At 53.2% G+C, this 26,962-nt stretch overlaps 1 protein-coding gene across 4 annotated transcripts in view; it reads right to left on the bottom strand.

Moving 5' to 3' along the window:
• The window catches only part of UNC5B (unc-5 netrin receptor B), an 87,985-nt gene extending 66,621 nt beyond the window's left edge, over positions 1 to 21,364 (bottom strand). The window contains exons 1-2 of one of the 4 annotated variants that reach the window (XM_084993222.1): positions 3,129 to 3,280; positions 2,563 to 2,731 (exon numbers count right to left, since the gene is read on the bottom strand). Coding sequence is in view for 2 of the 4 variants with exons in the window: in XM_005671044.4 (XP_005671101.2) it covers positions 20,853 to 20,931 (79 nt within the window). In the remaining 2 variants the exon portion in view is untranslated. 4 annotated transcript variants of the gene reach the window in all.
• Between the last annotated feature and the right edge of the window lie 5,598 nt (positions 21,365 to 26,962).

Raw genomic sequence — 26,962 nt, 5'->3', positions numbered from 1 at the left:
TTGGGGAGGTCGGAGGCAGCCATGAACTAAAGCTAGTCTGGGACAGTGCCCGCCTCTGGGGCTGGAGTGAGTGATGGACAGGGGAGGGGGACGGGAATGGGAGGGAGGGGAGGGAGGGGGAGGAGGAGGCGCAAAGGCATGGCCAGTGGGAGGGGCGAAGGTGAGAGCTGGCTGGAGCCCTAGCATTTTCCGGGCTGTTATTCTGGGCAACTTTTTATTTATTCAGAGGCTGGGGATGCAGCTTAGCATCTGTCAGCTCAATATTTATTACAAGCACACTGGCCTTGTACCACAGACCCCGTGACAGGGCCACCGCAGGACCCTCTCCCACCATCTCCTCCCTGCCAGGGCATTTGAACATCTGCAAGGAGGAGCTGGGAGGCAACGCCTTTCCGAAAGACCACCTAGCCCGACTTTCTTGATTCACTTCGGGGAAACTGAGGCCAGAGGGAGAAGCAGCCTTGCTCAAGGTCACGGGGTGCCCTGGAACCTGATCCCTGATCCCTCAGTTTACAGGCCACCAGAACAGACAAACGCTGCTGGAGTAAAAATACCGCAGACCACAGAGTGAGATGCGACAGCGACCTGCCCTCTAGTCCCCGACCAGGTGCAGGCAGAGCAGAGGAATCTTGGCACGAGGTCGCAGCTTTGCCACAGGAGGCTTTTACAAGCTACTCAACCTCTCCTCCCCTCTCCCCACCGCTGAGCCTTAGTTTCTTCCTCTGTATGAGCGAGGTGATCAGACCCACCTCACAGAGTGGCTGGAAAAAAATCCTGGACATGGGCAAATGCTGTACAACTGGAATTTGCTTATTGATTTAGATGCTGCATAGGCTGCGGTGGGAAGAAGGGAGGCAGGATGGCCGTGGGGGAGGGGTGGTGTCTGTCCCTGGCCACCAAACCCTTTTCTTACCCCAACCTCTGGGGCAAGGCAATGGACAGATCAAGAGCCAGAGCACCCACTTAACCAACTAAAGACGTGTTAATGAGCTGGAGCAGCACTCGGACACAAGTTGGCTCAGAGGGTGTGGACCTTACCGTCGTCCCCGCTGCCCCCAGCTCCAAGGCTTCTAGTAGCTGTGAGGTCAGCTTGCAGAGCGGTGGCACCTCCCCCATCCACCACTCGCTGAGCCAAGAGGAGCATGGCACTGCCAGGGCCGGGGCGGGCGCCAGCTCGGATTCTGTGGGTTCCTCCTTCCTCCCGTACCTCCTCTGCTGTCACTTCTCCTCCAGCCCCCGCCCCCCCAATCTCGTCCCAGAGCATCTCCCCCGCGAACACAAGATTGCTGCTTCTCATATAACACATAAGCTGTGGTGTGAACTTCTGGTAAATGAAGATCTTATTTAAAACTGTGTGCTATCAGGGGAGAGGAAGAGACAGGTTCCAACACAGCTCAGTTGCCCTGCCAGGAAAAGGGGGTGCTGGGCCAGCGCAGGGAGCCATCAGCCACTCCTGGGAAGTCACCAGAGATGGGCTGCGGGGCCCTGGGCAATGCTCCCAGCTCACCTAGGGTCGAACAGGGTATCACTTTCCCTATCTGTGCAGGAGGCGAGGGCAAGGAACTGACCCCCGCTGGAGGTCTGGAACAGAAAGTGGCTTAACCTTGCAGGGCTTTCCAAGAAAGGCAGACCTTTGGACCGTGGGGAGGTTGGGTCCTGGGGCCTCTACCTTAGCGGCACAAAAAAAACCCACCTGAGTTGCTTGTAAAACTCCCAGTGGCCCCGCCAGACCTTAAGCCCGGTTAAATCAGAATCTCAGGATGGGACCCAGGCAGAGGTGGTCCCACTGACCAGCCAAGGCTGAGAACCACCAAGCTCTTCTCTCCTTTTTATTTTTTCCATTATAGCTGGTTTACAGTGTTCTGTCAATTTTCTACTGTACAGCAAGGTGACCCAGTCACACATACATGCATACATTCTTTTTTCTCACATGATCATGCTCCATCATAAGTGACTAGATACAGTTCCCAGTGCTATACGGCAGGATCTCACTGCTTATCCACTCCAGAGGCAATAGTTTGCATCTATGAACCCCAGATTCCCAGTCCATCCCACTCCCTCCCACTCCCCCTTGGCAACCACAAGTCTGTTTGCTAAGCCCATGAGTTTCTTTCCTGTGCCATACATTAGATTCCAGGTATCAGTGATACCATATAATATTTGTCTTTCTTTTTCTGACATGTCACTCAGCATGAGAGTCTCTAGTTCCATTCACGTTGCTGCAAATGGCATTATAAGCTCTTCTCTTTTTAACAAAAGGTGTGTATCTGAATCCCTGGGGGTGCTCTGTCAAAATTCAGATGCCCAGACTTCCCAAATCAGAGCCTCTAGGGACAAAGGCCAGGCATGCGGATTCTGAAAAAAAAACTCTAGGCGAATCTTATGCATGACTCTGGTTATTCATACACTGAGCACCTGTGTATTGAGGGCCCAGTGTGTGCTGGACACTGTTCCAGACCTGGGGGGGGGGTGTCACTGGGTGAGTGACATGGCCCTGCCCTTGTGGAGCTGTCCTGCTAGAGGGGTGACAGACGGTAAACCAGCAAGCATGTTAGTACATACACAAGTCATGATTCCAGATGGTAACAAGTGCTAGAAGAAAAGTCAGCGAGGCAGTGGGATCGGGGAAGGGCTCTCTCAGCAAGGGCCATGTGAGCCAGGACGGGGGTGACAGGAAGAGGCAGCCACGTCAAGGTCAGAGCTGGGAGCACCATGCACAGAGACGTGTTTACTGTCGGGAACCACGGCCTTCTGTCAGCTGCAGACCCACACTCTGGTCAAAACCCCCTGTTTACAGTTCCTGGCTAGACAGGAAATGCTGAGGACAGGCCAGTGGTGTCACAATTGCCCTGTGGGCCCTCAGGAAACTCAACAGGCAGCTGGACTAAAGGCATTTTAGAAAGCGTCCGCCTGAAAGCTGGCGGGGACCTCTGACTTCCTGGGTCCACCCGCCTCAGTTAACAGATGGGGAAACTGAGGTGCAGCAAGAGGCAGTGATTCGCTTTGAAGTGGCGCCTCAGTTCTGAAAGGGTTAAACAGGACCATGACTCCACTGTGAGTCACTATCAGGTCCAGTGTCCACCCTTCCCCCCCGAATCCCCGCTGCCCTTTCTCTCTGAATCAACAACCTGTGTGTTCCAGCCATGGTCCGCTCCCAGGCCATGCCACACCCAGGGGGCTTGGGTGGTGGGAAAGTGGGGCCTCCCCACTGTGTCACTCTGAAGGTGGGGTGGCCCTTCCTCCCACACTGGGAAGCCCATCAAAGGTCAGAAAGAATGATGGCAGATAAGGCTGTGGAATTTGGAATCTAGTGGGATCTGGAATTTCCCTTTTGTGGAAGGCTGGTTCTGGCTGTCCACCCACAGTGAGCATGAGGGAAGGTATGGCACATTCCGGGGAGGGGAGAGGTACCAGGGTCAGAGGCCTGATGTGGAGGGGAGGGCAGAGTGAGCAGAAAGGTGGCTGGCTGACTCAGGAATATCCCTGCCCAGGAGAGGCAAGCTGGGTCACCGGGTCACCCTGTGGACAGACCACCAAGAGGGGCCACTGCCAGCTCCTGCCCAGTCCTGATTTTGACCTTTGACCATGATCTGGAGGCTGTTTGTTCCAGGGTCAGCAGCTTTCCATGGAGTGAGGAGAGCTCCTGTCCCCTCAACAGGTGTACCCCCTACCCTGGGATCAGTGAGAGCTAAAGCCCTCCCTGCCTGCTTCTCTTAACCTCCCGCTGAGTGTCCTGGGGTAAAACCTGGAGGTGAGACAGAGTGCCCTGGAAGGACAATCTAGAAGAGCCTAGAATGCTTCCTCTGTCTGTCTCAGCCATGTGAGAGCGGAGGGGCCGGTAAGGATGGAAAACCAGGCAGCGACAAAGTCTGGAGATGACAGTGGGCAAGCCAACACCCTCCCCTGCCTCGGGTCCCCATCTGTAAGAGGGGCGTGCAAGCGCTCAGCCGGACGATGTCCTGGGGCTGCCAAGAAGCTCTGCTTCCCTCGTGAAGGTGATTTTGCCTGAAGTGCTCCCTGCCTGAGTGTGATGGGCACCACCTTGACGCGTGGTGGGTGGGAGAGCCGGAAACAGCAGGGGGGCTGAGTCTCAGCACCAGCTCTCACTCAAGCGAAGGGGACGTGGGCTCTCATGTGCCCCTTTATGAGGTGTGCCAGGCTGTGGGTCCTGAGGACCATGCCCTCCCCAGCAAGCTCCACGATTCCCTGGTGGAGCCTTGGAAAGGAAACCAGGACAGTGACATAGAGATGCCCAAGCACCTGGGAAGGTCTGTTTGGCCGGCTCTTTTTAGCAGGAGTCAGGGCCCCGCAGGCTTGGGCCATCACTCTGGTCTGGCGGCCCGTGATGGAGGCCGGGAGGATGGCTTCCTCTGGGCTCCCAGGGGCCCCTCTCCCTGGAGAGGCTAGCCCCTCAGCTGGCCCTGCCCTTCCCTCTGCAGGCTGCGAGGAGCCCGGGTGGGGCAGAGGAGGATGCTGTCAAGGGTGTAATAAATGACTTATTGACGGGCAAGAAGAGTTCTCAGGGCCTGGAGCATGACCTTCCAGCAATTATGCCCTCCACCGCCTGCCCAAGGCCCCTCCCGCTCTTTGGAGACTGAGGTCTGGCCCAGCCCCTTCCCTCCAGACCACTGGACCTGCGGGGGCCTGAGGGGGGCAGACAACCCCCTGCAGCTGCTAATGTCCTTCCCCATGCGCCTGTGGGAACACACACCCCAGAACACACACCCTCTCGGACCAATCCTTAAACTGGCACAGGCCAGGGAGGAGCTGGCTGATGACGCTGGCCGTGACGGGCCTGTGGGAAAAGCCCAGTTCTGGCCGACAATCAACAGCTCTTTATTGAGGCCAGAATCACATCGGTGGGGGATCCTGCATTTTACAAAGCAGCTCCAGGCTCTGTTCACTCACCATGCAATCATTCCACGCATCATCACCAAGCAGCCAGTGCTTACTGGGCCATCAGGGAAGTACACAGGGGATAAACCTGGTCCCAGCCCCGGGGAGTGGATGTAAAGCGAGCTCCCAGAAGGAGCAATGAATCTGGAGTCCAGAGGCCAGGGTTATACCTAAATTAGACCCCGGGATGTTAGAGGGGGTCACTTCATTTCCCAGAGCCCCACTTTGCTCCTTGGCTAGGACCTTCCTCCCAGAGTCACGACAAAGACTAAATGAGATAATGTGTTCAAAACTGGCCAGTGCATGGAGTTCCCATGATGGCTCAGTGGTTAATGAATCCGACTAGGAACCATGAGGTTGAGGGTTCGATCCCTGGCCTCGCTCAGTGGGTTAGGGATCCAGCGTTGCTGTGAGCTGTGGTGTAGGTTGCAGACAAGGCTCGGATCTGGCATTGCTGTGGCTGTGGTGTAGGCCGGTGGCTACAGCGCCGATTGGACCCCTAGTCTGGGAACCTCCATATACCGTGGGTGCAGCCCTAAAAAGACAAAAAAACAAACAAACAAACAAAAAAAACTGGCCAATGCAGTGGCCCACAGTGACCCGCTGTACAGCACAGAACTCTACCCAATATTCTGTGATAATCTATGTGGGAAACGAATCTGCAAGAGAATGGATATGTGTGTATGTCTGACTGAATCACTTTGTTGTACAGCAGAAATGATCACGACCTTGTAAATCAACTATACTTCAAAAACCTTAAAACACACACATACAACACACAAATTGGCCAGAATGGGCACGAGAACAGGCCCAGCGAGGAAGGGAGGCCAGGAGCTCAGAGGGCCTGTAACTCGCCTGGCATGTAGGTGGAGTGCATATGGATGGGGCCCTCGCAGGTCAAGAAGACAGCAAATGAAGCAACCCCCTCAGCATCTTCCATAGCTCTGTAGAGAACAGAGTGTGTGTGTGTGTGTGTGTGCGCACGCACATGTGTGTGTGCACATGTGTGTATCGCAAAGAACTGGAAAAGGAGGATCCAAGACCTAGCTGAGCCCTAAGGAGCAATGTGCAGCACCTGTAAGCCAAAAATAAATAACATTCCATAGCATGCAAAGTCCTTTGCGCACATGGACTAATTATGACATTGGTCCCACCTCCTGTCCGTGTGCCCACTGGTGTGGGATTCATAGTCCCCCATCTGACTGAAGAGGAAAGCGAAGCCCAGGAGGCTGCAGGAGCCACACTTCAAGCCGGGGCAGGGATGGCACTTGTGGGTCCTGCCCCTCTCCCCTCCATCTTCCTTGGGGCAGCACAGGGAATCTATCCCCCCATACAGGGCTCACTGATATTGGAGCTATAAGCAGAGTGGGACAGGGCATCTGATGAGGAAGCAGAAGGTATTCAAGAGGCTGTGAAGACAGAGGGAGAAGTCTGAGTCTAGCCTGGTCTCAAACCCATTTCTTTCTTCCATGAAAGATAGCATCCTATAGTACTACTTTGTGCTTTGCTGCTTCTACTTGTTAGTATGTCCGGGGAACCTCACTGTATCAGTTCTTGAAGAGTCCTAGCATCCTTTTTAGAGCTGCATGGTACTCCAGTGTGTGGCTGCATCATAATTTATTCCGCAATTCTACTGGCGCATTCAGGTTGTTGCTAATATTTTGCAATTACAAATAATGCTGCAATGAATCACCACCTGCAGAGCATTTTTGTATGGGTAAAAGTATATCTTTTTTTTTTTTTTTTTTGGTCTTTTCAGGTCTTTTTGTCTTTTGTCCATCTGCAGCACATTGAGGTTCCCAGGCTAGGCGTCCAATCAGAGCTGTAGCCACCAGCCTATGCCAGAGCCATAGCGATGCGGGATCCCAGCCACATCTGCGACCTACACCACAGCTCACGGCAAAGCAGGATTCTTAACCCAGTGAGCAAGGCCAGGGATCGAACCCAAGTCCTCATGAATGCTAGTCAGGTTCATTAACTGCTGAGCCATAACGGGAAAGCCTAAAAGTATATCTTAAAGGTAGATTTCTAGAAGTAGGATTGTTGGGCCAAAAAGAAAGTGTATATGCAGTTTTGTTCAGTAGAGTCATATTATCTCTCCAAAGGATTGTGCCAATTTGCATTTCTATTAGCAGTGTCTGAAAGGGCCTGTTCCCCATAGCCTCCCCAATGGAATGTGTGGTCACAATTTTTAATTTTTTTCTAGTCTTGGGAGAAATGGTATCTCAGAGTTGTTTTAATTTGCATCTTTCTAATTATGAGTGAGTTTTAACATTTGTTGCATGTGTTCGAGGGTCACTGTTATAGCTTATTTTGTGAATTGGCTGCTAATATCTTTTTCCCACTTTTTAATCAGGTTTTTTTGGTCCTTTGTCCTTCACTATTTTATAGGACTTTATGTATTAGGGATATTAGTCTTGTGTCTATGGCATACGTTATGAACATTTTCTACTAGTTTGTCAAATATTTTGTCTTTTTGACTTTCTTTAGGGTGCCTGAATGTAAATTTCTTTTTCTTTTTCAGGCCACACCTGTGGCCTATGAAAGCTCCCAGGTTAGGGGGTGAATCCGAGCTTCCACTGCCGGCCTACACCACAGCCACAGCAATGCCAGATCTGAACCGCATCTGTGACCTCTGAAGCAGCCTGCAGCAATGACGGATCCTTAAACCACTGAGTGAGGCCAGGGATCCTCACGGACACTGTGGTGGGTTCTTAACCCACTGAGCCACACCGGGAACTCCTGTAAAGTTTTTATGTAATGAAAAGGATCTGCTCTTAATTTTATTGTCTCACAATTTTGAATCATAGTTAGAAAGCCTCTCCCTACCCCAACATTAAAGAGAAAGTCACCCAAGTTTCCACCTAGTTCTACTTGCGTGGCATCACTGTTTACATTTAGGTCCCTAATCCATTTACAGTTTATTTTTCTGTTTGGTGTGAAATATGAATCAAAGTCTATCATTTTCCAAATAGCTACTCAGATGTCCCGGCACCGTTTATTAGAAAGGCTGTCTTTATTTCAGTGATTTGGGAGAGCACCCTTGCATATACTGCAGTTCCACATGCCTTTGGGGCTGATTCTGGGCTTTGTCTTATCATCAACAGGTCTATCAGCCAATTCAGGCACCAGCTCCACATTATCTTAATTATAGAAGCGTTATAGTATGTTTTAATATCTGGGGATAGTTTTACTTCTTCTTTACCCATTCCTGTGCCTCTAATTGAGCTCTCTTATTTAATTACAGTGGCTAATGCTTCCGGCACAGTGTTGGGTGGTAGGAGAGATGGTGGGTGTCTGTGCTTTATTACCGACCTTAATGGAAATGCCTTTAGCCGTTTCCTTGTTAAATAAGATACTAGCTTTAGGACCAGGGTGTGTGTGTGTGTGTGTGTGTGTGTGTGTGTGCATATTATCATACTAAAAAGTATTTCTTAATTCCCATTTTCTTAAATGTTTATACCATGAATATGTATTGAATTTTGTCTGAAACTTTTTCAGCACTTATAGATATAATTTCATGGTTTTGTTTCCTTAGATACATTGATATGGTATGTGACATTAATTTGGCATAGGTCAGTAATATTAATGGATTAATTGTGAACCAACCTTGCTCTTCTAGAATAAATACGATTTAGACACTACATATTATTTTCTTCAAAAAAGGGGGGGGATGGAATTGGGTACCAATGATGACAGCTACCCTTGACTGAACACTTTCTCTGTCCTCCACATGCATTAAGGTCTGATTAAATCCTCAAGATACCTACAGGAAGCAGGCTTTATCATTCCCATTTCACAGATGAGGAAACTGAGACTAACAATGGTGAAGCAGGCTGGCCAATAACAGGATGGGATCCTGGGTCTCAGTGATTCCAAAGGCCTTAGTAATACATAGGCAGCATTCTTTAGCTGTTATTCAGGTATACTAAAAATGTTTATTATTGGATAAGGTATTCGAAGGGGTGGAGAGTCTGTCCTGACTTTCCAGAACCCTGAGCTGCCCTCCTCAGCCTATGCCACCCGAGCTCAGCAGAGGAAGGATGGGAAGGGCTGGTGAGGGCTGCCGACCAAGTGTGCTGTCAGCCAGCAGCCTATGGGATGCCCCAAGGCCAGGCAGCAAGCAATCCTGGAGGCCTGAGGCATCTCCTCATAATCTCAGCCCTGCTTAATCCCCGCATCTGTGGCTCAGACCCCGGACAGTGCAGGCACAACTCAGAGAACCAAGACGGGTCCAGGGAGATGATGGGCTCGGAGGGAACAAAGCGCAGGCAAGAAAACCCAAAGCTCCACTCCCAGCTGGTCCTGCCGGCCCCGTTTTCTAAGAACGGGCAGCCAGCCGAGGGATTATGTAACTTCTGGTGGGCACGGCAGATGGTGTGCTGGCTCGGACACTTCCAACCCAGCACGGACGCTAACCTTCCCTGACGTGGCACCCCGGGCCTCCTCTGCTCTGGGGTGTGGAGCCGAGGGGGATGGGAAGCGACCCAAACTCTTGTCATCTAGCTCAGCCATGGCTGGCCAGGCAACGGGGACAAGCCAGGGCCCACCTGCCAGAGAGAGGTCCAGCCAGGGAAACGGAAATGCGGGCCCTCCCCTCCCCACCCCACAGCCAGCAGCTCTCAGGACGCCCTGCACAGCCTCTGGGGGAATAGACCCTCTGGTGCCAGCCTCCTTCCTCCTCAGATCAGAGGCCCCTGGGGTCTGGAAAAGTTTCCAAAGCATTGATCCAGGCGTCTCCTCCCTGGGCCCAACCTAGCTTTCAGCTTCTCTTCTTCCTTTTGCTGATGGGTAAACCGAGGCTCAGAGAAGAGGAGTGAGTTGCTCATTACACAAAGATAGAATTGGCCTTAGCACAGAAGCTTCTAGACTCCTACTCCAGTGCTCTTTCCAAATGTGTTTGACAATGCAGGCTTTTCCTCTTGATGGAACCCCCAGGCAGGTCACCAAGTCACCCCATGGGCATCCTGAATCTATGTCTAATACTCCCCAGGTCAAGAGTGGATTATTGGAAACAAAGAAGGGATGCAACCAGAGATTTGCAGATTGATTTCCTCAAAGGTAGAAAGAAAAGAGAGCTGACCTTTACTGACCATGTCCCATCTCGTTCCTTCTCCCTTGCAACTAATCAGGGCCTCCATTTTCTGACGAGGTGAAACAAGCTAAGGGTTTACAGTTAGTGACAGAGCCAGGACTTGAACCCGGTTTCCTGATTCTAGGGCAGATCCAATGGACAGACGAGAACACTAGAGCCCAGAGAGGGAAAGGGACTAGCTCAATACCACACAGCAGATGAGCTGCATGGCTAGGATTAGAATCCAGGGTTCTTGATCCTCAGCTCAGGGCTCTTTCTGCTGTTGTCTTGTGGGTTGTGTGTGTGTGTGGGGGGGGGTGCCTGCACAGAGTGGGGTGCACTAACAGGAAAATGTGGAGCCAGATCAGACTGGCAGCAGGGGCTGCTGTGCCCATCAACCCTGGCTGTCTCGGGCTTCCAGGCAGGAGTTCCAGACCAGCCTGTGTTAGGGGCTCCTGGCAAGGGCCAGCGAGGGCCCAGGTGGGGGGCTGACAGTGCGGCCAGGACTACTGCTGCCTCGGCTAAGGGCCTGGGGGTGTTTAATCTCCCAAGGATGCTCCCTGAATGTTAATAGCGGACACAAGTGCCAGGGAGAGCCTGGCTTAGCCAGACTCTGCAGCCAAAACTGCTCCCCTGCCTTAAACCCAGCTCTTGCCAGGACACTGGTGGCAACTGCTCTGGAGGGCTGAGGCATTTGATCAGACCCTGCCTGTGAGCCTTCAGACATACCTTCTCAGCTCAGACCTGCTCCCCGGCCTCAGGGTCGGGGTCCCTGCAGTGGACATTCTCTTGAGCCACGAGAAGGCGAGGTGGAGGGGAAGGATCAATGGACTTGGGACTCAGGTAGGAAGCAAACATCTTTAATGGGCTTGGACCAGCTATGCTTTGAAAAGGCCACCATGCAGATTAAGTACAAAGACCAGCCCAGCAACTGTCTGCCAGTCTGCCTTCTCTGCCCAAAAGGGCAGAGGGCACTTGACTGCAGTCCTTGATTCATTCTTCGTGGCTCCACTGGATTCCTTGCTACCCAGGGTCTCTGACCACTGAAGACTTGGCTGTGCCTTCCATGGCACCCAGTGCACAGCAAGAGATCAAGGACAGAAAGCAGAGAGAATGAAGGAGAGAGGGAGGCAAAGCAGGGGAGGGGTGGCAGCTGTAAGCTAAGCAATGAGAATCTTCTAACTCTTTGGTTAGGCATCTATGGCCATAAGTGCAAAGCATGGCAGGCAGTGAGCCACAGCCAACCTCTTGGGTGAGGAAGGCCTGATGGTGAATTCATCATTCATCCATTCTACAGGTGTTTATCAAGCACCCTCTGTGTGCCAGGTACAGTGCTGGTCACCAGGGACACAGGAGTGAGCAAAATCGGACCATCCAACCCAGTCTCCCTAGTCACCAAGTGTCACGCTCTCTGGTCTTCTAGTTGTTTCAATCCCATCCTGTCTCCACCTGCTGACCCTGCTCAGGGCCCTGGCTTGGGTGAGAAGGAAAGAGAAGGGTGAGAAGGAAAGAGAAGAAAAGGGTCTTATAGAAGCTGCTCCATAAGACATGCTCCAGGCCACCCCAGGTCACTGCTCACTCTGTATCAGTCACGCTCTGTCCTGCTGCATCATGGAGGGACCAAAGGTGGGATGGGGGAGGGGGCCAGGAACAATATTCCTGGAATTTCCACCTCAACTTCTTGTAAGCTCTGCATCCTGCATGGGTGCCCAAGCCCCAGGCTGAGCAGGCGGGCGCCTCTGATCGCATTACAGAGCTGCCTGCCTTTGGCTCTGTCTCCTCACGCTAGTAATGCCTCCAGACGCTGCTCAGGGCCTCTGGGGGTTGCAGGCTCCTGGGCAATCTCAGCAGAAGATGTTCCTCCTGGACCTCCTGGTATCCGCCAGGCTCAGGTGGGCATCAGAGGCCAGAAAAGGCAGCCATCTTCTTTATGCCCCTCTCCCTGGCTGTCTGGTCCACCAGGAGCTCTCTGTCCCCCTGTCTTCCTACTCCCAGAGGTACAGGGATAGAAGCAGGACCCAGCCCCAGCCAGAGGTCAGCCAGGCTGCAGGCGGGGGAGAGGCAGGCAGGAGGGAGGCCAGTAGGAATCCAGGGAACCTACTCTGTGCCAGGAGCACATGTCTATCGCCCATCACATCAGCATCTGGTGAAGGCAGTGGGGTCGCCCCCACCCCACAGATGGAGATGTAAGGTAGAGAGAGAGAGGTTGAGCCACCTGGCTCAGGCATTCATAAGAGTCAAAGCCTTTCAATTCCAAAGACTTGGCGCTTTGCACAAAGAAGGGACCCCTGGCTCCAAAAGTCTACTTGTACCAGATGATCAGATGGCTGAATTCTGAATCCGTTCCTGGGCAGCTGGGTCAGATACTCCCACCTCTCCCACCTTCACATACACACCCCCTACCAGGAACGTCCTTTCTGTTCACCCAAACCGTGCTCATCCTTCAAAGGCTAGTCAAGCACCAACCTTCCCTCCTCTAGGAAGCCTTCCCTGACCAACCACCCAGGCCCCCAGGAGCCTTCTCTCAATGGCTGAAGGATTTTTTGTTGTACCACCCCAAACTTGGCACCAATAACAATGACAAGGAGGAGGATGGCGAGTGGTACTGAGCACTTCAGAATGTGCAGAGCACTTGAGGTATCATCTCATGCATCCCCACAAGGATCCGATGAGATTGGTGCTATTACCATTTCCCCTTCACAAATGAAGAAAATAAAGCTCAGAGAGGGTAAGCACCTTGCTCTAGGACACACAGCCAGATGTGGACATAGGCAGGATTTGAACCCAAGTAGTCCAACAGCATCGCCGGCCCTCTAAGCACCTCCTCAGATTCCCTCCCAATACAAACACGTCCTGGCTTATCCTTGAAAGGGTTCCTCTCTGTTGCCCATTATGCGCTCCCATTATGCCCCAGCATCACAGGCCTGGCGCATGGCTCATGCTTCAAGAGGTGGCACAAATCAAGTTCAGGCTGGTGCCTTGCCCACCTCTGACCGCAGAGCCCAGTACTTGCTCAGACTGAATGAATATCCATGTGCACCAAGTCTGAGAGCTGGGTGTGTTCCAACACCTGATGTGGGGACAGAAGCCCTCATGGCCCAGCCCAAGCTCACCACCCTCCACCCTGGAGAAATGAAACAGGGAATGGAATGGTCAGGTCTGGGCAGCGTGGTCCTACCACACCCTCCACCAGACCACCCTAAGCCTAGTGAGGGTGGCAGGGTCGAGGGAGCAAGTGCCTCTTGGCTCACACGCCCAGGCTGCCTTGGCCAATGGGGTCCTTCTCTGCCTTCCAGGCCCTGGTGGGCACCTGGGCCTCTCAGTCTGTGAGGCAGGAGATGCTTATGGAACAGGAAAAAGGGACCAAGGTCCCAGAGGGTGATTTATAGCTTCAGAGCTAGAGAGAGAGAGAGAGACCAACCCAGGGCCGCATAACTATGCTCACAAGGGCATTCTAGTCAATATATTGACTTTCTGAAGGGGCCTGTGTAAACACAGTGGTTCTGGGAGGTGGTTACCTCTGACTCTTGCTGGCCACTGGAGCCTCTTCAGAGGAGCCAGACAAAAAACCCAGAGCCCTTAAGGATCATCCTTCCACCCTTCCTCCATCCCACATTTACACATGGGACCCAGAGAGGGAAAGGTACTTGGTTAAGATCACACAGCAAAGAAAGTACAAAAACCAGGGTCTCTTAACTCCCAAGCCAGGAGCTGCTGGGGCCCCAGGCCCGGAGCCTCCCTGCTTCCTACTTCCCCGATTCCCCTGGAGGATGACATCCTTGGCACTGCAGGGCTCTCTCCTGAGGAGGCTGTGCCTGAGTGCTCCCTGAGCTGTGTGCCAGGCACTGTGCTAAGTGCTTTATCATCTATCTGGTCACGTGATCCTCAAAACAACCCCGTGAGGACAATCTTATTATCATGCCCATTTTATAGATGAGGAGACCGAGGTGTAGCACAGTGAGCTGCTGAAGGCCATGGAGCTCATAAGTGGCAATGCTGGGGGGCTACACTAACCTCCTCAAGATCCCAGTTGGCCAAGCCAGGCACCCCCTGCACCCGCAGCTGGGGAGGGGCCCCTGTGTTGGGGGGTAGAGGGGCTGGGGGGCTCCTAGCGGCGGTGATGACAAGTGGGCCTGCCTCCTCCAACTGGCTCATGGGAGTAGCTGAGTGGAGAATTCCATCCTTCCTTCTTCCCCACCCTGTGTTCTCTGCTGGGGGCATGGCAGAAGGCAAAGACATACACACACACCCCATGCCTCCATCCTCAACAGAATCCCCTCCGTTGCTTAGAGAGTGCTTTCTGTGCTCACTCCATCTTCAAGAACCGCAGAGAGCAAATCAAAGAATATGAAATCTGTTCCTCTCAAGTGCCAGGCCCAGGTCCCAGCTCCTCAGAAGTAGCTGAGAGGGGTGGGTCCCTGGCGCACAGGCCTCCAGCTGAGCCTGAAAGGGTCAGCATCGGGAATGCAGCTGAAGGCTGGCTCACCAAGGAATGGTGCCCATGCAGGACGGTCCTTGCAGATGCTGGCAGGGCCAGCTTCCCGAGAGTGGGAGAAGCCTCGGGCCCAGCGACCCTGCCCCAACTCGTCTTCTCTTGGGGAATGCTCTTAGAAAGACCTGAAAAGGAGAGTCAAGGTCTGGCCCACATCACCCCCTCCAGGAAACCCCAAGACTTAGAGTTCCCTACTCTTCCCTGAATAGAAGAGTGACCCTTGAGCAACCAGTCTGGAACTCTGTGGGTCCACTTATAGGCAGATTTGTTTCAATACATATAATACCAGTATTTTCATTTTACAGATCTTTCAAACTAATTAAGTGTGGGAATGAGTTTATATTTGATTAGAGATCACAATATGTGGAATCAAAGGCACTAGGGTTTGAGTCCCAATTCCATCAAACCATTTCCACTTCCTGCCCCTGGGTAAATTTACCAACTGCTCTATTTTTGAGGCCGAGGTAGCAGACAGAAGATTTTCAACTTCTAGGGAGTTGGCGTCCCTAACCCCTGCATTGCTCAAAGGTAACCTGTGGTGTCACTGCCCTCATTTGCCACAGTGGCTCTTGGGATGTCACTTACCATTTTTTTGCAGTGGACCTCAGCATCCTTCACAGACGGTGGCCACCTTGAGGGCTGGGGCCAGGGCTGCTCTGACTCTGACCCAGGTCCCAGGTGGCCTTCCTAAGTGGCATTCACCTCCCCACTGGGGTTCTTACAAGGACAGAGTAAGGTCTTACATATAAGAGGGTTTTACATTCCATAAAATACATGCACGAGTGGGACTGTGATTTTCCTGTAGGTCTCTCTGCTCCCCAAAGAACACACCTTATCCGAGAGTTAAGGATGGCTAGGGGACTCGGAAAGCCCTTGTGACCAAGGGAAGGAGGAGCAATGGGGTCCAGGGCTCATGTGTGTGTCTGCGTGTGCACGTCCTCCTTCAATGGCATCCACTGAGGATCCCAGGCCCATCAGCATCGGGCTGTGTGTCCTAGAGCCAGTTGCCTACCCTCTCTGCCAACCTGCATACAGAATAAACAGATGAAATCTTGCTTGCCTGGGTCCCCCTCTCAAACAGGCATCCCCTAAGAGAATACAACGGATGAGCTCCCCATGCCTAGTGGTGACTCATGGTCCCCACACGACGCTTACCTATTTATACACAAACACGCCACAGCCACACATGTGCACACTGCACACCCCCATATGCCCAGACCAGACACACACCCAGCCAGCCACATCACACACCCCGTAGGCAAAAGGCACAACTCAACACACACATCCATTCCTCCCACACACATCACCTCCGCACACGCCGAGCACCACACCTACCCTAGCCTCCCACTGCAGCACTCCCACCTCCGCCCAGCTCCTCTGTACAGTCTCACCCCCACCCCACCCACTCCTTCACGCGTGCTCTCACACCCACAGCCTGCCTGCCTCGAGAAAAGGGCTGTGCCGTGGCAGGGAAGTTGTGAGGCGCTGGGAGCAGCCAGTTCTGGGAGGTGAGAGGGAGGGAGGCTGGGCGAGCTCACCCCCTAAACAGTGGCACGAGAGCTCCGGGCTCCTGCAAACTGATTTAGCTTGGCAGGTGAGAGGGTGGGCGGGCTGGCAAGGGGGCCCAGGGGACCCAGGAGAGGAAGGGAAGGGGAGCAGGCATTGCCAGTGCTGAGGCGCCTGGGTGCGAAGGTGCACGCAGTCCTCAGGTACCCGCACCAAACCAGCCCCACCAGTGGCAGAGATGCTAATGAGGCCGTTTTGTCTGCAAGGGTAGATTCAGGAGCTTCCAGCAACCCAGGGCTTTGGGAGAGAAGGAAGATGAAACAAAAGGGGTAGGGGGTAGGGCTGCCATCAGGGAGGTGGCTGATTTATGCCAGCACTTCAGCAAATGTTTTGGCTGCCATTAGCCTCTCTGAAGCCGAGGACCAGAGAGAAAGGGGTGCCCCGGGGACCTGTGGCTGGGACTTGGCAGGGCTCACCTGCCCTGCCGAGGCCCAGCAGATAGGGCAATGTGGCTGGAGTTCGAACCAGAGCACCCACCCACTGCCCAGAAAGGAGCTGAGGCTAGGCGTCTCCTCCAAGCCCAGAGGAGGAGGGACTCACGCCCTGGATCACCAAAATGCCTGGTGAGAACAAACTCCCCGAGGTCTCGAGGCTCCCGCTAAGCGGCTGAGCACAGGCCCTCAGGGGGCAGGAGGTGGCGCCCCAGCCCCAACTTCAGAAGCAAATCAGAAGGGTGGAGGGCACGCATTCCATCCTCCTGAAACTGCCCTCCCTCGTATTACCCTAATTACGGTATTTCAAATTTTCCTTTAAAAAAAAAAAAAAAGGAAAGAAACAGAAAAGCACGGAACGCACTTGTTTGGTTTCATTTTGCCTTCACAGCTTTAATGATTCCATTTGTGGAAGCTGTTTAGGAAACTGGGGAGGAGGAGGAGGAGGCCAGAAGTACCAGCTCCGGCCTCAGCTGCCCCGCTGACTCCTCTCCTGCTGGGGGCCATCCTGCCCAGGCAGCAGCTTTTCTCCTCCCCAACCCCACGGGGGCAACCCCTCAATCCCAACTCTGACCCGCCTCTCCTTCCTTTCCTCTAGGCCTCTGTGGGCTCCAAGGTGCCTCCTGGGTACCCCGACCCCAGCGCTAAGGTTCAAAGGACCGTGCGTTCAGCCAGCAGGCCCGGGAGGAGGAGGTTCCAGAACGGGCCATTCATAATCCCGAACCTTGCTCTCTAAAGACTTGGAGTGTTAAGAGGTCCACCTCCCCTCCAGCCTCATCCCCACAGTCCTAGGCAGCCCAGATCCTCCTTAGAAGACAAAGCTGGTGAAAGTGGTAGGCGGAGGCAGCTTGGACTGTCAGCCAGGAGCAGGCCCTAGTACCTCAGTCCAGGAGAAACTCAACGACAAAGCGGGTGCAGGAGATGAGCTCCCCAAAGCTTCACAGAATTCATTTAATAGAATAAAAACCTATTCTGCCCCCAACTCTACAAATGGGTATAGAACTCTAAGATGCTAAGGTGTAGCCCTGCAGCCCAAGGGAGCCTAGCTAGGGCAGGTGGGGCTTTAGCTGAGAGGATCAGTGTTGGAAGGCCAGGGGAGAAGCTACCTTCGGGCATTTGCCTGCTCTCAGGATCTCACCTTGACCTTTGGCCCGGCCCTGTCCCACCTCTCCCCAGTCCGTGCTCCCAGCACCTTTCCCCCCTCTCACTACAAGTCCCAGTCTAACTCAGCTATCAGGCCAACCTCATCTTAAATGCCTGCCTCAGCTGGGGCCCTGATTTTAGAATCTCAATCCCAGGCCCAGGAGGCTAAGTGTGCAGCCTGGGTGGAACAAAAGAGCCATGAGTAGAATGAGGTTAGTTGAGGCCTGAGTTCAAATCTCAGCTCTATCCCCAAGTCCCAGTGTAGTCCTGGGCAAGTCAGGGTCTGTCCCAAAGTTAAATTAATAAATGGTTTGGAAGAGTGGGGAACTGTTTTGTCCTCCAGAATTCCCAGTTTGTGGGGTGGGGAGAGGAGGGAGGAGAGAAATTACATATGAAATTCCTCCTCTGCAGTGGTACTTTCACTTTAATGAGAAAACCCATTAAGACACTCTTGATTTTCCATTTGTTTAAATGAAGTGGGCATTTGCTATAGAGTAGGGGAAGACAGGGACAGGAACACACACACACACACACACACACACACACACACACACACAGCAGAGACACTCAGAAAACCCTGGTTTTAATTGCACCTTAAAAAGAAGTGTTATCATAACACCTTGGGTCCTTCTCAACTGTCCCAGCCAGAGGCCAAGGAAAGACTCATTAAAACTCTAGGAAAGGCTGAGGGGTGGGTGGGAGGAGATTCCCAGGGCCAGTCTCTCTCTGGGCTTTTGAAGTCTCTCTCCTGGCCAGTCACTTGCTGATATCTTCTAAGAGTCTGGGGTTTTATGGTTCCCGTTTTTGATTTCTCCACTCTCACAGTTTACGGCTTAAAAAAAAAAAAAAAAAAAAAAAGGTTCTCCGAGCTGTGAAGGGAACTCATTTACATATTCACTGGGGACAGGAGTGGGGGAAAGGAGAGAGATGCCTGCTCCTTGAGGAGAGCTTGGACGCCACCAAGAAAGAGCCCCCCTCCCTCTGAGGGGACAGCCTTCTCTGTCTTAGCTTGCTATGAGGCTCATGACAGAGGGGTGGACGAGACCAAAGTGAGTCAGCCCAGTTACTGGACAGGAGCCTTGGATACAAATCTGAAACCTGCAGTTAAGTGAAGCCAAGACTGGTGGAAAGCCAACACTCCGGCCTTGGTTTTCCCCATCTGTGCAATGGAGTTCCTGAGGGAGCTGCTGAGGAAGACCTAAACAACATTCTGAAAGCTGCTCTGTGGCTGTGGCATTAGAGTACGGGGGCTGTGTAGGAGGAAAGGGCATGTTTTCTCTCCTGAAGGCAGGTTTCTAAGGGCAAAGGGAAGGCAGCAGGCTGACCCCACCAGTTGGCCCCTCTTCAGGCTGGTGGGCAGACAACCCCTGCTGTGCTAAGTAATGAGCGCAATTCCAACGCCAGTTCTGCTCGCTGGTGAGAAACCAAAGCCCGGTATTAGAGGCCATTTCTGGCTGGGCACTGATCATGCCCAAATCCATCAAAGCCCTGGGCCTGGGGTTTCTTCTGGGGAAGGTGGGGGCCGGATGCTTTGTTAAGCAGGCAAAGCAGGCCACCCCCAGCCTCCCCAGCCGAGCCTACTCTGCAGCTCTGGAGAACGATAGGCTTACCCTTCTTGTCTTTCCCCTGCCTACTCCCAACCCCAGTAATCTCAGTATTGACTCCTGATTCCCTTACCCTGTTGGTCCAAAAACAGCTTCCCAGGACCCAACCCTGCCAAAGTGCCAGTTACAGAGACTTCATCCAACCCTTCAATCACCTCCCCTCAAAACACTCCCAAACCAGAAACCAACACCAGGGCCCAGCACCTCCCACATCCAACTGCACTCTTTAAAACAAAGTTGGTCATTCAGCAGCCTGCCCCCTCCCCCATCATTACCTTCCAACTTCAAAACACTGCTTTAAATACCAGAGTCTGCCCAAATCATAATTAACTTGGATCAAATGATTCTGTCGTAACTTTACAACACAGGGCTGGCAAAAAAAAAAAAAAAAAAAGTGGGGGTTGTGCTAAAACCAAGCCCTCACTCCGGGGCCGTGGGAATCATTCGTTCCAGAGTGAGGAATCTCTGGCTATAAATTGTGGCGGTGCGGGGGGGGGGGGGGGCGTGGGAAGGTGAGGGGGAGGAGGACGGCGGATGTCAACATCTCAGCGGAAGGTGGAGCGGGGAGGGCTGCGTCATCTCGTCCACTTTCTGCACCAGTTTTCCTGCCCCATTCTCAGCCTCAACTCGGAGGACTCGATGCAGGATGCGCCCCACCCCCATCCCGCCTCGAAGCCCGGCATCCGGCGGCCAGCCCACCTGCTCGGGTTCCGGCGGCAGAAAGAGGTTGGTTGGCTCTCGTGAGTCCACCCGCTACCCAGGAAGACGCAGCCCCGTCAGCGACAGACCAGAGACATACACACATCTATGGCAGGAGAGGCAGAATAGGGACTTTATTTTAGGAGCTCGCCAACTCCCTTAAGGCATCTCGCTGGGTCCAGAACAGGAGGGTGGCGAGAGCACCTAGTCGGCTTCCCGGATAGGGAGAATGTCAGTGACTCATTTAAAAGGAAACTCGGCAGAATCACTACATACGCCTCCCCTCATCCCATCTCCCAACACCAACACCCAGAAAAGAATTCTTCCAGACCTGCGGGTCCCAAGATCTGGGGGAAAGCTGTACGTACAAGACAGCCTTATCCCGTTTGATAGCCAAAACCCTGCATGCACCCCAGCCACATCTGGCTAGCGGAGCAGATCCACGCTTCCCGTGCTCCCCAGATTTCTCGCTCTCTCCCTCTCGTCTGCAGATTCGGGTGGGTCAACGCTAGGAGCCTGGACAAGCCGGGATCTTTACTAGGAAGTTGCTCGCGAACGGTAAGAGAGCGCACACCTGGCCGGTGCAGCGACTGTTTTTTCCGCACCGCCGAGAGGCGCGCGCGGAATCAGGGGTCTCCTGGAGGTCGGTCCTTCGGGAGGCGCAGACCCGGACTTGTACAGCACCCCAGGGAAAGGAGGAGATCCCTTCCAGGCAGGAGCAAGAGAGCCTGCTCGCCCTCCCCCCGCACCCCACCCCACCCCCCGCCCCGAGATGGCTGCGCCATCGCCCACTTTGATGGGGCAGAAATCAACCTTCTAACTTGAGCGCCCTTGCCGGGTTCCCTGCGCGCACAGACAGAGCGATGGACCATCACAACTCTGGGGCAGAGTGAGGCGCCAGGGTCCCCTCGTCCTCCCTCCCTCCCCCAGGCCCATTCGTTCCTCACCTGCTTGGCTCAGCCTCAGGTCCCAGCAGAGCAGCAGCGCCAGCAACAGCGCGCCTCGCGCTCCACTCCGGGTCCACATGCTCCCGCGGCCCGGCTCAGGCGCCTCTCCCCCGGGGCTCTCTCCCTGGCCCCAGTCTCGCCGCCGCCGTCTCCGCCGCCGCCGCCTCCTCCTCGCCGTCCTCCCCGGCGCCCGGCCGCGCCAGCCCGTGCCCTCCGTGGGGGCAGAGGCAGCCACGCTTCGCAGAGGGCTGCCCGACGCTCGAAGCGCGATGGGTGCCCGGCGCCCCCTCTCCGGCCAGGCTTTGGTGCGCCCCTCTCTGCGCTCCTCAGGCTCCTGGGCTCGAGTGCTCTCCGGGCTCCGGCGTCCAGTCACCGAAGTTGCGCGACTAAATGTGAGTGCGCTCGCAGCGGCGGACGCCGCGCAATCCAAGCTTTGGTGCGTGCCTCCCCGCGCCCTGCCACTGCCCGCGGCTCCGGCGCCCTCGCCGGCCACCGCTGCCTTCTACAATGCCAAGCGCTGCCGCTCGTTCGCCCTAGTGAGTCCCCGAGCGGAGGGCGACCGCGCGCAGCCGGGGCGTGGCCTGGGCGGGCAAGGGCGGAGCCGGCGGAGGGCCTTTCTAGGGGGGGAACCGACGGCCATCTGGGCGCGGTCTCGGCGGAGCTGGGGACCCCTCAGGGGGGACCTCGCGAGACGCTGGGCACGGCGTGCTGGAAAACGCGGTAGCCGGATCGTAGCTGGAAGCGGAGTCTGCCCAATTTGCGTTTCCAGAAACTAAGGAAATGTATTTTGGTACTTTCTTTCGGCTTGGCTGTGTCACCATTCTCCTCTGATTAAACTCAGGACTCTGTCATTTTTGGCTCCCTGGTCTGAACTATGTTCTCTGCTTCTTACATGTGGGGGTCTTTCCCAAAAATAGCTCCTCAAATGAGAAAAATCTCAAATACTCAAGTGCTGGTCAAGCTGGGGCTTACTTCTCTGTGAACTTGGGTATAGATTCGGATTATACTGGTTGGCTCTACTTTTCGGTATAACCTTGGGCAAAACTGTTTGATCAGACCCCTCTGAACCTCCTGTAGCACCCAGGTAGGTCCTAGGATGTCGTCCCCCGCCCCCAACTAGTGACTCTGGGGCACAGGGTAGAGGGTAGCCATTTTTGGTTTGGTGTAAATTTGGGCTCTGCCCCTTACTTGCTACGTGACCTTGAACAAATTACTTAACCATTATGATGCTCCCTTCGTCATCATCTGCAAAATGGACAAAGATGATAATAATAATTTTATAAGGGAGTATAGAATTGGATTTTAAAAGTAAGTATGGAAACTACAGCACAAATGTCAGTAATCTCGCTTTCTAAAATCTCCTCTCTCCGCCAATCTGATTCCTGGTAGAAAAACGTCACCACCCAAGGGTGAGCCAAAGAGCATATGGAACCAGGTGGAGTTGGGGGCACGCTGTATCTTGAGACTGAAACCCAGTGACATCAGACATTGCAGATCAGCTAACACTGCTGATGTCCTTCTATGTGCCAGGCACGGAGTAAGGCACTTTATACGCATCACCTCAGTTAATCCTCACAGCAACTCTCTGAGGTAAGTACTGTTTGTATCCCTGTTACACAGATGAAGGAACTGAGTCACAGAGACATGAAGTCATCTGCCCACGATCACATAGCTTTGGTGAAAGAGTGGGTGAGTGAAAGGGGCAGGAGAGATAGGATTGGAAAGAAGCCCTCTGACCTGGGGAGCCTCCACCCTCACAGCATCTCTGGGGCTGGCAGGTGAGCAAGGACTGGCAGCCAGCAAGGATGCCTCCTCCCCTAGCCCTGATCTGTTCACTACTCGGGGTTTTTCCAGAACTGGGATCTAGGATCACTTCTCAAGCACCGATGCAATGGCTGATTCAGCAAGGGATAAAGGAAGGCAGAGAGAGGTCCAGCCAGGGCCAGAAGCCAGAAGGGGATAGGCTGGAATAGGATCAAGTGTCCCCAGGGATGCTTCCTTGATTGGTGGATAAAAGACTTGGGGGCCAGACCTGCAGGCTGGAAAGGTTCCTGGAGCGGGCAGAGAAGCAAGGAGGGTCTGCCCTGCCCCAGCCGGTTCCCTAGGGGAGCGAGAAAGGCACGACTGCCCAGGAGCCCCCTCCACACACACTCCCCCCACAGGCTGAGGTCTGGAACATGTTGGGGGGATGCATAAAGAAGGTCCACCTCCTCAGTCCTCTCTGTCAGGGCACCCAGGATCCGGAGGGTAGATGTGGGTGAGTAGGACTTCCTGGAAAGGACTTAGGTCAATGGAGGAAGGCCCCTGTGGACAAAGATAGGTGGGTTATTTTTAGCTTGGCCCAGGCCCGCCCAGGCCAGAGCAGTGGGTGAGGGAGTCCACAGTGCATCACCCCAGCCAGCCCCACCCAGCCACAGAACTAAGAGCACAGAGACACACACCCACCCCTAGACACACCTATAAAGGTACACACGAGCAAACATACAACAAAAATATATGGGTGCAAAATGACCCTCCCAGAAACATCAGAGAGACACCCACCTACTTAAGACACAGGATTTAGAATAGTGCACACATACATCTCTTCACAGACACCAACACACACACACACACACACACACACACACGGGCACACACATCCAAAAGCACAAAAACAGTTTAAGGCAGATGACGCCAAAGACAAATAGACATTTAGATACTTAACTGTCTCCAGGAAACACACACAGGGACACGTTACCAAGGCCCAGCACCTGACTGTCAACTTCTGGCAGAGGCACATGGTCAAAGGCATTAGGCTGGATAACTCAGCAGGGACCTCGGTAGAGATTCAGCTTGTGGGAGCACAGGGCAGGCTCTTTCTCTCTCTCTCTCTCTCTCCCTCCCTCCAACTCCCTCTCTCCATCATAAGGCTGGTGGGATATTGGAAATATTTCCAAAAAATTCCCGTGCTCAGGACTTTGCTGTTTAGGCAGTAATTGCTCCAGAGTAGGCCCTTCTTGTCCTGGTGTCAAGTTTCATGACTTTAAGTCCTGACAGGGGGACAGAGAGGCAGGCAAGCAAAAGGAGAGTGGCCATTTCCCCTCTTCTGCTGGTCCCTGTCTCATCCCCCAACCTCCACCCTAAAAATACACCCATGAGAAATCCTGGACCCTGTTTGCCCCCCTTCCACATCCTGGTGGGAGATTTACCACATAGGGGCCCCTCCCTGAATAACTCCCCTGCACCCCCTCCCCTGCCATCCCAGTGTCTGGAAGAATGCCCCTTCCCCAGTCACCTGCAGCTAAGCACCCCCCACTGCAGCTGTGGTTGCCCTCCAGCCTGGGCATCACCAAGTGCCAGTCCCCTGCTGGGACCAGGGAGAGGGCTTCAAAAGGGGTCAGACAGCCTTGAACCCACCCCTTTGCCCAGAATAGGTAAAGGATGGGTAAGGCCCTGGCCTGGGAATGAATGATGCACTGGGATAGCTGGATTAAGACTTACTAGGGTGTTTCCAAACCCATTGCCATCGGGCTCACAGCAAAGCGCTCCTGCTGTGAGTTAGGAAAGAGGATGAGCCTCCCACCTCCCCTCCATTTCCTAGGGGGTGGAAATGGGGCAGGCTTTGTGCAATATAGCTGCTTTGAAATCAGTCTCAGAGACAGTTCTGACCCTTCGTGGGGTGGCAGTGCTTCCATGGTCTACCCTCATTTATCCCAAATCGGAAGAGTGCGTGGGAGACAGAATGCCGGAATCTGGGGTTGAACTGATGGCTGACCAGACCTGGGGCTGCTCTTCCCTGCTGGCTGCTGAGCCCCTCCAAGCATCAGTTTCCTCAGTTGTCAAATGGGAGCAATAACTAGCTCGGAGGATTTTAAAGGATATACAAAGTCCCTAATCTGGCTGAATGCAAGCCACCTATTGTATAACAAGGTGCCGCTGGAATTCCCAGAGCGGCTGGCAGCTTTGGTGGGCGCTTCCCCAGGCGGCCGACACTGGTGTGCTCGAAGGGGCCACTAGGCGGCGCGCTGCAGCTCCCGCCTCCTCTGAGGCCGCTTCAGCCGGCGTCTTACAGCTGTGGCTCCGAAAAAAGAAGCGCTCCCAGGCTTCCACCTGGGGGGCGCCAGGAATGGGTCTCTACTCCACGCTGTCGGGGAGAGGACTCTCGGATCACTTGGTGTGCAGGATCCTTGGGTGGGAAGGTTTGGGGAAGAATTCATAATCCCTTCCTTTACCCATCCACTCCAGGATGGACCCCAAACGTTTGGACCTTGCTGAGAACAACGTTATGAGATAGGTGCTGTTACTTCCCAATTTACCAGATAGGGAACTGAGGCACAGAGAGGTAGCTTGCCCAAGGTCACATACAGCTAGTAAACGGTGCCCTGGAGATTCGAATCCAGGCAGAGTGGATCTCAAGCTTGTACTCATTTTTTAAAAATTGAGATAAAATTCACATAACATAAAATTTACAGTTTTAACTATTCAAAAGTGTACAATGCAGTGTTTTTTTTAGTATTGTCACGTTTTGTGCAACCATCAACACTAATTCAGTAACATTTCATCACCCCCAAAAGAAACCTCATACTGTAAAGCAGTCACTCCCCATTCTCCCCCCCTCATCCCACCTCGCCCTGCCCTTGGCAACCAGGAATCTCCTTTCTGTCTCTATGGATTTGCCTATTCTGGGAATTTCATATAAATGGAATCACACACTATGTGGCCTGAGTCATCAAGATTGTGCTCTCAACCTCTCTACTAAATACTGTGACAAGCCTCCACCTCCTCCCACACCCATTCACATCTTTTTCCTCCCCCCCAGGGGAGGGCCTTCTTCCCCGGGTTCAAAGCATATAAGCAGTCATTCACCAAAGCTTTGGGGTCAGGCAGATCTGGGTTCAAATCCTGGCTCTGTCTTGGACAATTCACTCTACTGTTGCCTTCAAATTTTGTTATTAATTTTTAAAAAACTTCTAATTTTAGAACAGGTTTTTTTTTTTTTTCTCTTTTTCACGCCGCACCCACGGCATATGGAGGTTCCCAGGCCAGGGGTCCAATCGGAGCTATAATCACTGGCCTATGCCACTGCCACAGCAATGCGGGATCTGAACTGCATCTTTGACCTACACCACAGCTCAGGGCAACACCATATCCTCAGCCCACTGAGAGAGGACACTGTGTGTGTCCTCATGGATACTAGTCAGACTCATTTCCCCTGAGCTACGATGGGAACTCCCTAGAAGAGTTTTAGATTTATGGAAAAATCACAAATATAATATAGAAAGTTCTCACATACCCCTCACCCCCATTTCCTCTATTATTATCTTACATTAGTGTGCTGCATTTGCTACAATTAATGAACCAGTATTGATATATTATTATGAACTAAAATTCACTCAGATTTCCTTTGTTTTTACCTAATGTTTTTCTTCTGTCCCAGGATCCCACATTATACCGAGTAATCAGGACTCTAAGGGCTTCTGTTGGCTCTGACAGTTTCTCAGACTTTGTTTTGGGTGATCTTGGAAGTTCTGAAGATTATTCATCAGGTATTTTGTAGAATGACCCTCAACTGGGATTTGTCTGAATTGAAGTTCTTAACAATTTTTGAACAAGGAGCCCTAGTTCAAATAACTTTACCCCAGGCCCCATAAATAATGTAGCAGGTCCTGCTTGTGGGTTAGGGGACACAGCAAATGCAGAGACAGGGTTGGGACAGACTGCAGACGGGGGCCACCATGCCTCAGTCCTACCTGCACTGGGGGAAGGGGCTATTTAGTGCTCTGAAGGGGGAGCACTGGGGGCTAAACCGAGAGGTGAGAAGGAAACTGTAAACAGGAAAGAGGACTGCATTCCAGGCAGAGGGAACTTTGTGAGGATGGCCTAGGGTCAGAAATGTGGATGGCGTGGTTTCGGGCAGCTCTGACATGGTGAGTCAGGGGGACCTGTGGACTTCCCAGCTCACAGCTGTGAACGCAGTTCTGACCAGTGCTTAGAGGAGTGGTCACCGTTTTAAAAAATAACAAAGCCAGCTAATGTATATGAAACCATTGCAGCAAGCCAGATCCCATGCCAAGGTCCCTGCATGAATTAGCTTCTTCAGTCTCCATGATAAACAGTGAAATGGAGGCATT

Source organism: Sus scrofa, chromosome 14, assembly GCF_054392235.1.
Source record: "Sus scrofa isolate SSC_HxYL_T2T_F1_AM1 chromosome 14, Sscrofa_HxYL_maternal_Yorkshire_Landrace_v2.0, whole genome shotgun sequence".
Classification (NCBI taxonomy): domain Eukaryota; kingdom Metazoa; phylum Chordata; class Mammalia; order Artiodactyla; family Suidae; genus Sus; species Sus scrofa.
Note: the sequence above shows the minus strand (reverse complement) of the source record. Positions and strands in the feature narration are given on the sequence as shown.